Genomic DNA, 10,668 nt, shown 5'->3' with positions numbered 1-10,668 from the left:
ACTGAAGTGCAGTTGCAGTTCGGGGTGTACAGGAGAGTGACTCGGTGCTTGCTCAGATCACACTCCAGTACACGCCGCTACAGGAGCGTGACCGCAGTCCCCTGCTCTGCAGCGTATCTGTGTTGCCCTCTTGGGTCCATTTTGCTTGGGATGAAGACGTGGTTGAGGGTCATTGGAGCGTTTCTGCTGAGTCATGGAGTCTGCTGCAACTGTGGGAAGCTGTTTCGGAGGCAGACATGGTGGCTCTCCCCAGATGCAGTTGCTGTTAGGAACGGCGGGGTCAGGCGTGCCTGTGTCACACGCCTGTGCTCCTGGGTCGTGGATGTTGGCGTCCGCACGGTTGGCAGGCCGGACCCTCTGCTCATCCTGAGGCCTCGCGCGCGCTTGCCCCCGTGAGGGCCTCTCTGTGGACAGCACACTGCCTTCCTGCGCAGGGGGACGGGCGCGTTCCTGCTCTACTGCCTCACGCTTGCTGCCAGAGTGTCCTGGGGCCTGTTGTTAATGCTGTCTCCCCTCACCCCCCTTTCTTTTTTTAGCTCTGCTTATGACAATGTCAACAAAGTCCGAGTCGCCATCAAGAAAATCAGCCCTTTTGAGCACCAGACGTACTGCCAGAGAACGCTGAGAGAGATAAAGATCTTACTGCGCTTCAGACATGAGAACATCATCGGAATCAATGACATTATTCGAGCACCGACCATCGAGCAGATGAAAGATGTGTATCCTTTCCAGGCAGCTGCTCCGTCACCTGCTAGAGTCAGGCACCTGGACGCGCCCTGCTTGTGGGGAGGGAGGAGCGCTGCCTGTGGACGGGGACGCTGTGCTCTGCTCGCCAGTCACTGTGGCACTTGCATCAACTGACGGTTTTTCTCCAATTTTCCAGTTGTCGGTAGCTATGCTCAGTATCTTTGGCAAATCCAATTTTTCTCTGTCAGTTTCAGTAAAGATTTCCTTTCAGTAAGTGCAGTTGTGGAAAATTCTGATCAACACCTTTTCCAGTCATGATTTTCCCACTTAAGGTATGGTTGACTGTGATGGTGAAAAGGAAGGAGCCGTGGACTGTGGAAGAGGGGGCCCTGCACGGCACTGCTCAGGTCCACACTGTCCTGATCTGAGCAGCATTTTACATCTGGGTCCAGTTATCTCATCTTTAAAACTGAGCGGCTAGCCCTTCTGATCTTCAGAGCCAGCTGAGCTCCGAGGCTGTGTGGTGACGGTGGCCGGTTTAGAACTCTGGACTAGGCCCCAGGACTGGAAGCGTGGCTGTGCCAAGGGGCCCGCCCCGCCCCTGCCGCCGGGCGCCCCGCCCCTCGCCCCCGCCCGCCCCGCCCCTCGCCTCCGGGCGCTGCGCCCCGGGAGGCCGGTCTCCGGGGCCTCCGCTGTCGCCAGCCCTGCTCTGAGCTCTGCTGATCCTCTCAGTGCGGCGCCTCCCCTGCTGCCTGCTGTCCTGCTCTCAGATGACACGTTTTCCAGTCGTGTTGCCTTCACATCCCAGACTGTGTCCCCGTTAGTGTGAATCTGTAGGAGGTGCATAATGTGAGCCGAACACTAATGAAGCACGCTGTGGTGAGGTCAGACGCGGGCAGCCTTTATGTTTATTTTCCTTGAGAACGAAGTCAGCTGCGCCTGAGACTCTAGATGCTGAGGGAGGCGGGTAGTCCGGACGGCCGGAGGGCGCAGCCCGCAGGCCCCTTCGTAGCGCTGCTGCGCCTGTCTGATTCATTGAGTCTCAGCCTGAACTGCAGAGCCAGACGAGTAGACTGAGGGCTGAATTTAGTAGCGAATGTGTTCTCAGCCTGTGTTTCCAAAAGTTTTATGGTTGGTTTTTGTGGGGAAAGGAGGGGGACAGGAAGGCAGATCAAAGACTAATGAAATTAGGAGTTGATGCTGGGCCAGAGGAGAAAGTGCCCCATGCCGCCTGCTCCTCTCAGCGATGCCAGAGGCTCCTGTTGGTGGTAGGCCACGCAGGGAACAGGACTCATGCCCATGTCCTGCGTGAGCCAGGTCTCTGCTGGGGCGTCAGCGTGCACGCCAGGCAGGTGTGTGCCCTGCCGTCTCACGGGAGCTGAGCAGGAGGCCACGGCCTCAGGCCTGCTCTGCTGCGGGCGCCAGCCTTCCGCCAGCTTCTCGTGCCCCTCCTGGGCCTCGGCATGAACAGTGGGTTGTTGGCGTTCTTTTGTCTTCAGTGCTTTGCTGAGTGTAACCAGCTATTTTGGTACCTTAACGTTTCCAAACAGGTATATAGTACAGGACCTCATGGAAACAGATCTCTACAAGCTCTTGAAGACGCAACACCTCAGCAACGACCACATCTGCTATTTTCTTTACCAGATCCTCAGAGGGTTAAAGTATATTCATTCAGCCAACGTGCTGCACCGTGACCTCAAACCTTCCAACCTGCTGCTCAACACCACCTGCGATCTCAAGGTCAGCCGCATTTGCTCTCACTTAGGGCGTAGGAGTTGAGAAACCCATTTTACTGGGGCATGTTTGTATTTATTGCTATTCGTATTAACACCAGAAATACTCAAAAGCAGTTTTATGGCAAAAAGAAATGCAAGTGAAGAGTGCTAGTCTTTTAACACGCGGCGGAAGTAAACAGGCAGCGAGGTCTGCAGACGCTCAGACACGGTGAAGGGAGTGCAGAGTCCAGTGGAGACGCGTGTGAGTCTGAGAGGGCCTGGACGCGTGAGAGGACCCTCGTGTGCATGGGTCGGAAGACTCGGTGTTCCCCAGTGTGGCCCGCAGGCTTCATGCAGTCCCTGTCAAAGCCACAGGTGCCTGGTTCTGCAGAAACAGACAGGCTGATCCTGAAATGCGTGTAGAAACTCAGGAGACCCAGAACGGCATTAAGGAGGAGCTGCTCCAGAGGCCTCACCCTTCCTGGTTTCCAGGCCTACTGCCGAGCTGTGCTCGTCAGGACGGGGTGGTCCTGGCAGGAGTGGCATGTCGCTTGTACATCACGGAGGTAGAGTGTGTGCTTATGGCACCATCTGCGGTGATGGAGGCTCTGAAAGGAGCACTTCCAGACCCAGAGGAGAAGGCCGCCGGCTCTGGCCGGGGCCATGACGTGTCAGGAAGGAGGTGGCATCGTGCTGTCCCTCCCAGCATGCCAGCCCTGCAGTAGGTGAGTGGCCATGCCGGGCGCAGGGGACTGCAGACAGAAGGAGCAGCAGCAGACGAAGGAGTGGGGTGCCAGGGCACCAGCGCCGAGGCCTGCTCTGCTGGAGGGTCTTCTGGAACTGTCAGTGGCCCTGTCTTCAGATGGTTAGCTGGTCTGCCGGCCCCCGTGTTTACAGCTGTGTAGCAGACAGCCTGTGAGACGTGGTGGCGGCAGCTTCCTGCATCAGACACAGCTGGGGTGGACTCTATCACCTCTAAATATCCTTCTGAGTTAGACTCATGCCCTCCCCACATGGGGTGTAGCCAGCAGATCGCTGTCCGTGGGTCTGGGCACATGAGTCAGGGTGGCCTGAAGGGTGAGGGTGCTCTTAGGAACAGCCAGACCTGGTCAGCTCTTAGTGGTTTTCTTGAAAAATTATAGTGATTATTCTGATGTCTCCTACTGCTTTCCTATGGCAGATTGCTTTTGTTTGGTTTTAGAGAGCTATTCTTAATATTTTAAGTATGTAATATTTGTGGGAGAAGTTGACTTTTGCTTGAAAATGTTCATCTTTAAGAAGAGGAAACACAGAAGCATACTGCTTTGCTGTCTCGTCACTGCTGGTGGGCTTGTGTCTGCCTGGGGCCATCTCGTTCCCTGCTCACTGGGACGTGTGCCCACGCTGATTCTGTGTTATCAGCCGTCTGCACAGTCCAGGCAGTGTTTTCGAAACCCAATTTAACACACACTCAGAAACACAATAGGATGTTTGAGAAACTTGGAGCAGTTCAGCTGGCCCACATTGAGAAACGTCCATGTGGGGTACGCATCATCCACAGGGCATGCGTACCCAGAGTCTCAGTCCAGACAGGAGTGTGGCGCGCGCCCCACAGGCAGGGCAGGGGCCAGGCTCTGAGCTCAGGGGACGCCTGCCCCTCCTCAGACCTCGGGGGCGGCCCTGATGCCGGCCCACAGCCCCCGGCCTTACTAATATCGTTATTTAGGTTCTTTTTTGAATTTTCAAGCAGGTAATTAAGTCACTTTTTCCTTTTTCCGTTGACTTCTGTGTTAATATTTTTTACTCTTGAGCCCTCAGGATGTCAGCTCTTTTAAGTGTCTTAGACCTTTAGCTTTTGACTCTGGTACAGTCAAGGCCAACAGCAGTTAGCTTCCTTTTTTGGTTTCCATAAACATGCTACGTGCTTGGTACCCAGCCTTGAGACCCCGTACACACTGGCCTCACGCTGCCGTCCTGGAACTCTCTCCCAGAGGCCTCCTGTTTATTTCTCAGGCCCTCCTGGAGCCCTCTCCCGCAGGCCTCCTGTTTCTCTCTCAGGGCCACAGGAAAGCAAGGGTTGTGGGCCCTGTTTGGAGGTTGTGCTTGCAGCGTGTTTTTGGGGAAACTTGCAGGGGTGTGTGGTCTCCAAACTCCATCCACAGCCCCAGGGGGGCCCAGGCTGCTCGGGTCGAAGCATGTGTGCTTCTGGGTGGGCCTAGAAAGGAGGGTTCAAAAGATAAAACTGGAATGTCTTTGGGGCTTTTGTTCTAGGAGAATCTGAATTTACTCAGCCCCAAAGGTGGCCAGGTGGGAGTGGTGGGGCGTGTGACTGAGCCCTCTTCTGTTTCTTGTACCATGTCCTGGTTGTCTGCCTTCCTCTATATACAACTGTAGTAAAATTTTTTTTGTAGCCTTGGCAGTTTTTGGTTACTGCTGTATTAGCTTTCAGTGTTGCAGTGTTAAAAGAACTTTAAGAGCGTGACATGAGCTTCCCGTGGATGACCATGAACAGGGTTTCCCTACATGTACCTCTTGGTTTGTTAAATTATAGCCAGTAATTTTTATCTACTATGAGTGCAGGATACCAGTAGAAAAACATGGTCCTCCTTAAGCCAGCTCATTCTTCTGAGAACTGTAACTCACAGGGACAGAGGAAACGTTTCCCCCGTCTTCCCAGTGGGGTCCAGGCTTCAGGGTAGGCACGAAGCCCTGGTTGATGAAGTACGGTGCTCCCTTAAAGTAAATGCCAGCTGATAAACGCACAAGAGTACGCAAAACACACTCTTGCCTGGAAAATCCCATGGACGGAGGAGCCTGGTGGGCTGCAGTCCATGGGGTCGCTGAGGGTCGGACACAACTGAGCAACTTCACTTTCACTATTCACTTTCATGCGTTGGAGAAGGAAATGCCAACCCACTCCAGTGTTCTTGCCTGGAGAATCCCAGGGACGGGGGAGCCTGGTGGGCTGCCGTCTATGGGGTCGCACAGAGTCGGACACAACTGAGGTGACTTAGCATAAACGCACAAGGGATCATAAAGTTAGAGAAGTCACCGTTGTGCAGCTCCCAGTGACGTAGCTGGTTGGTGCAGTGCGTTCCTGGGCCCTTTACTCAGGACTCCAGTCCCCTTGGGGCTCCTGCCGCCTCCCCACGTGGATGCCTGTTTACCTCCCGCCTCCACCCCGGCTGGAGCCTCTCTCAAGCCCCGCAAGGTGTCATGGCCTGAAACAGCAGTATCGTGTTTGAATGCGAATTTCTGAGGTCAGGACTTTGGTCAGGGAACAGGGGGTGCGGTGACTGCTCTGGGCTCAGCCTCTGGACCACAGCTGAGAGATGTGGCCCTGGAGGCTCAGATCATCGCCCACAGGCCTGGTGGTTGGCGCCACGGCATGGCCACGTGTCGCCCACGTGACCTGGTGTCCCCACGACACGGCCAGAGGCCCCCAGTTCCCCAGGTGGAAGCCACAGTGCCTTTTATGGTCTCACCTCGGAAGTCGCACGGCGTCACTTCCAGTGTTCTCTTGGTTCAGGCAGTGGGAAAGGTTTGCCCGGCTTCCAGAGGAGGGAAGATCAATCCTGCCCTCTTGATACGAGCTCAGCCCCAGAGCTTGCGACCCACGGGGGGGTCAGGGTTACGTTGGCGTGGCTTTCTTCAGAGGAGCCCTCTCCACAGCTGTCTTTAGGTTGCTCACACCACGTGGGCCTGTCTCTGTAGAGGTGTGAGGTCCTATCTGCCTCCCCGAGTGCGGCTCCTGCTTCTGTTTCCGCTCCCAGACGAGGGTGGAGACGTCAGCCCCAGGACTGAGCCCACTGATCTGGGGGTCTGGATGCAGGCTTTTCACCTGGGTTTCTGCTGACCACAGAGAGCTGTGACTCGTGTCTGGACCCGGCCATGCCGCGTGAGCCGAGGGTGCCCAAGGAGTGGTGCGCGGTGCGGGCGCGTTGCAGATTCAGACAGTCCGTCAGCCCGCGGCTGTCCAGGGTGTGATGGCCTCAGCAAGCCGTCTGGCTGTGGAGGTGAGGCTGGTGCCGGAGGCCAAGGGGGCCTCAAGACGCCACAGTGACTGTGCGGCCCTGTCCAGAGTGCCCAGAGCACGGCCCTGGAAGAGCCACGGAGCAGGCGTGGTGTTTGCTCCTCCTGAAGACGCACTGACAGGGGCCAGAGGACGGGAACTGGGCGGCATGGATGCAGAACTTCTGAGGGCTCCATCGAGGAAGCGGCAGGGCTTCGGGTCAGAGGGGCCGCAGGGGGTGCCAGCCTCCACGGCCAGGAGCCCTGAGGAGGTGGGTGGAGCCTGCAGAGTCTTTTTAAGTTGTTGAGACCTTCAGCTGTGGGGTCTCTGCAGAGGCTGGTGTCTGTTAAGTCGTCTGAGTATTCCTAAGCTGTGTCCCTGCCTCCGTGTCTCTATTTTTAGGGACTGAGCTCAGACCCTTGTCACTTTTCAACCGAATTAGAGCAGTCAGCCTCCAAAGTGATCTCTGTCTTCCAGGCTGCCTTCTGCTAGATTCTGGTCTGTGTTAGCATCTCTGTCTGTCTGTCTCTCTTTGTCTCTTTATCTCTTGGATTAGTTCCCCAGGAGCTAGGAATTAAAAGGTCCTGCAGTTGTTTGGGACCAAATATGTTCCAGTTACTCTCCTCACACATTGTAATCTGGAGTAGCCCCAACCGTTGCATGCTCAAGGCCGGCTTGCATGAGTCAGGAGAAGTTAGAGGCTGGATTTTTTTTTTTTTGGTAAGGATCCGTCTTCAGTGTGTGGAACGTCTTGTACAGCTTTGGGAGTGGGTTTGACTACAGGAGGGGAAGGAGGTGGGCAGAACAGAGGAAGAGGTCACGTGTGGAGAGAGGCCACGCTGGAGAGGTTGGTCCCAGCAGTGACCGTTCCAGCGCTCGCTGGGGGCTGGTTTGAGTGACCTTACTCTCTGTGCAGAACTGTTTATCAAGTGGTCTAAGCAGGATTGCTGTGGGTAAGCAGATAAGTAGAGGCTGCAAACCGTTGAAAATGTGTTCTGGGCAAGACTCTGCAGCCTGTTCCTTTCTGACTCGAGGTGGCTGCCATCCCTTTGTCGTGAGGAGCAGGTAAGTGGGCGTGTGTCGTTGCCTCGGGGCTCTGCCACCCGAGAGCGGTGGCGCTTGCTGTCGCGTCACAGCTGGCGTCCCACCAGCGTCTGTGTGGCTCTGCTGCTGGCGACCTGACTCTCAGAAGCTGTCCTGTCTTGTTCTCCCCTAGATCTGTGACTTTGGCTTGGCCCGTGTTGCAGATCCGGACCATGACCACACAGGGTTCTTGACAGAGTACGTGGCCACTCGCTGGTACCGGGCTCCAGAAATCATGTTGAATTCCAAGGTAAGGACCAGGTTTGCATCGGAAGAAATCCAGGAGCCCAGAGAACTTAGGCCGTGAGTTGCACTCGGCCTGGGCTGAGGCTGGGTCTGTCTGGCCAGCCCCAAGGTACCGGCTTGTCTCCCTTCAGCACTGACGTCCGGGCTGGGCTAGCGCTGGCTTACAGAGCCGAGGGGCGTGCTCCCGTCGTGGGCCCCTGCGTCCCGCCCCCGAGCAGCCCTCCTCCACCCGGGCAGCTTCCTCCTGTCAGCTGGGCTGTGTGTGTGGACTGTGGTCGTGAATGCGGACCAGGGCTCTCCTGTAAGAGTCAGACTTACCTGATACGAAGAAGCCTCTTCAGCAAAATTGCAATAAAATTGGAAGAAAACATTGGTGTGGGAAAAATAAGAGCTGCTGTAACTCTTTCAAAATGACACGGTGGTCCGGCATCCAGGTCGAAAGCGCACTGCCAGCAGGGCCTTTGCTCACAGGAAACGACCAGAGAGTCTGTGGAACAGGGCAGAGTCGAGAGTGGCCGGTGCGAGGGGCGTGAGCAGCGGCCGCAGCGAGGGCGGCCGTGGGGCCTCGTGAGCCTTGGCCCGCTGCGCGCAGGCAGCGTCTGGCTTGCGGTCGGCGCGCCCGACATCTCTCAGTCATCCTGAGCCTTGTGTCGCGAGGTCGAGAGTCCAGAACTCCATCCCTTCCACCGTGATGTAACATGTGTGAGGAAGGCCATGAGAGTAGACGCTGGACCCACGTCCAGGTGTCGGAACCAGACGTCGTCCTGAGAGGCTCGATGGCAGTGAGTGAAGTGCACGGCCCAGGGGCTGGTTCTCTCCCTCCAGGCCTCACGTGAAGGACTAGGGCCACGAGTGGGGTTGCCTCTGCGAGGAAATGGAGCCTGTTTACAGCAGATAGCTGCTCTTGGTCTCACACCTGCGTGGAGTCAGCTGTAGAAGTAAAAATCCATTAGAATAGATGCCATCGTAAAGGAGGATTTGGCCTAACAGATGTTTCACAGAAGAAAACGCTGTGCTGATTCTCTCATGATTCCCGACCGCAGACAGCGCCACAGGGCAGGCCCCTGCGGTGGATGGCCACGTGAGTTGCTCCGTGCCGGGCGCCCGCGTGCGCGGCGGGCCCTCCTGCCGTCTCCGGGGGACCCCCGGGCGGTGGCGTCCGCTCTCGTGCGTGGCTTGCGTCCTCTGACTCACGGCTCCTCTAGCCCGAGAGGCCCCTCCCAGCATGTCCAGCGTTCCCTTTTCAGCACACCCGCGGGAGAATTGGGTCGGGGGACACCTGTGTACCCCTAGCCTCACCAGCGTTGACGTCTTCCGCCTGCCTGTCTCCCCGCTCTCCTCTCACTTCCCCCGTGTCAAGCTCTGACTCCTACCGGGCTGACTTGAGGAGCTGGCGAACGCTCCTGGGCAAGTGGCATGCCCTCCGCGCGCCCGTGACGGCAGCCTCGTCCGGCGCTGGCCCTGTTGTGTCCTCACAGCGGCGTGTTGCGGCCCCTGTGCTGTGCCCATGTGGGGTCGCCCCCGCTCCTCCACAGCCCGGATCGCTTGGGGAGTGCAGAGGTGGCCTCACGCCCGCCTGAGCTCTCCCTGCTTCACAGGGCGGGCTCCTCCTGAGGGGCCCGGGTCACTCTTGGCTGCACAGGCCCCGCAGGGTCCCAGAGGCCGTGTCTGGGGCTCGTCTTCCCGGAAGCCTCTCCCCGAGGTGCCCGTGAGCACCGCTGTGTCTGTCAGTGCTCCTCCTGGGGCTGCAGAGCCCGCTTCTCTAAGTTACATAACGAGCTGGCATCCGTCCGTGAAGGAGCGATCACACGTCTTTCTCTTTCTCCTCCTCTGACCCCGTCCTTGTTCTGAAACATTACTGGACTCAGGGTGGCTCTGGGCTTTTGTTTGTTTGCTGTCCGTTATCTTCCTCTTTTTTTTTTTTAAGCACTCACTGTCCCAGCTTTGGCTGGAGCGCTCTGTGTATTTATAATACGGCACTTGACAGCATTTGTAACTCGCGGAGCAGGGCAGGAATGGGAGAGGCGAGGGTCGCAGACACCCCGTGCTCCAGACCCCGCAGCGTCTAACCGCTTATCCAGGACCCTAAGCGGGCTTGTCTATGTGGGTTTTATCTATCAATATTTACTATATGAAAGTGAAAACTGAGAAGTTTTAACGTGTTAATTTTTTAAACGTATTTTAAACTAAAAGTTAACGTGAATTAGGCGTTTCTCGTTTTTTAACTATCTTCCACAAGAAAAACATTTTAGTGAGAACAGTGGTGGTCTCATTTTTGCCGGTCTCTCCAGCATTTGGCTTGATTTGGGCATGCTGGCTTCTCACCTGGCTCTGCCTTCAGTCTCAACTCTGCGGTTTTGGTTTGAGTTAGTGAAGAAGAGTCTTGGCGTGAAGCTAGGAACCTGGTGGGGGACGGGGGACTGCCCCGTGGACGTGAAACCACGGCCTGGTGGCTCTTGCTGAGACCCACACCCGTGTGAGGTCCTGTAACGCCCAGCATCAGGAGAGCAGGGCTCGCTTTTGTCTCATTTCACGTGTGGCGTCCCGGAAGAGCGTCCTGCGCGTGTGAGAGAGTGAGTGACTAGGAGGACACAGGACGCTGCGGTCGTGGTGGGGGGCAGCCCACGGGGCTCAGGGGCACTGCCCCCCCAGTGTAGCGTCCCCCCGGCGTCGTCCCCGGCGCCCCCTCGCTGGCTCTTCACCCTGTGCCCTCTGCTTTCTCATTCTCTCTCCGTGTGTGAGTCCCTTGAGAATGAACCGCCACTGACTGTGTCAGTCTGCGTGTCCTTAGCAGCGGTTCAAGTGCTGCCTGAGGACAGTTGGTCTCCACCTAATCGTGGTTATCAGTTCAGTTCAGTCGCTCAGTCGTGTCCGACTCTTTGCGACCCCGTGAATCGCAGCACACCAGGCCTCCCTGTCCATCACCAACTCCCAGAGAGATCGGAA

The 10,668-nt window shown here is 56.7% G+C and overlaps 1 protein-coding gene across 1 annotated transcript in view; it reads left to right on the top strand.

Annotated features, from left to right (window-relative positions):
* Positions 1 to 404: 404 nt before the first annotated feature.
* The window catches only part of LOC104995620 (mitogen-activated protein kinase 1), a 17,904-nt gene continuing 7,640 nt past the window's right edge, over positions 405 to 10,668 (top strand). Inside the window, exons 1-3 of the mRNA XM_010849572.1 lie at positions 405 to 719; positions 2,238 to 2,427; positions 7,610 to 7,726. Of these exons, the coding sequence (XP_010847874.1) occupies positions 502 to 719; positions 2,238 to 2,427; positions 7,610 to 7,726 (525 nt within the window). The 5' untranslated portion in view covers positions 405 to 501. The remainder of the gene's footprint in view (positions 720 to 2,237; positions 2,428 to 7,609; positions 7,727 to 10,668) is intronic.

This window comes from Bison bison, unplaced genomic scaffold, assembly GCF_000754665.1.
Source record: "Bison bison bison isolate TAMUID 2011002044 unplaced genomic scaffold, Bison_UMD1.0 scf7180017850943, whole genome shotgun sequence".
NCBI lineage: Eukaryota > Metazoa > Chordata > Mammalia > Artiodactyla > Bovidae > Bison > Bison bison.
The sequence above is the reverse complement of the archived record's forward strand: the minus strand, read 5'-3'. Positions and strand labels throughout refer to the sequence as shown.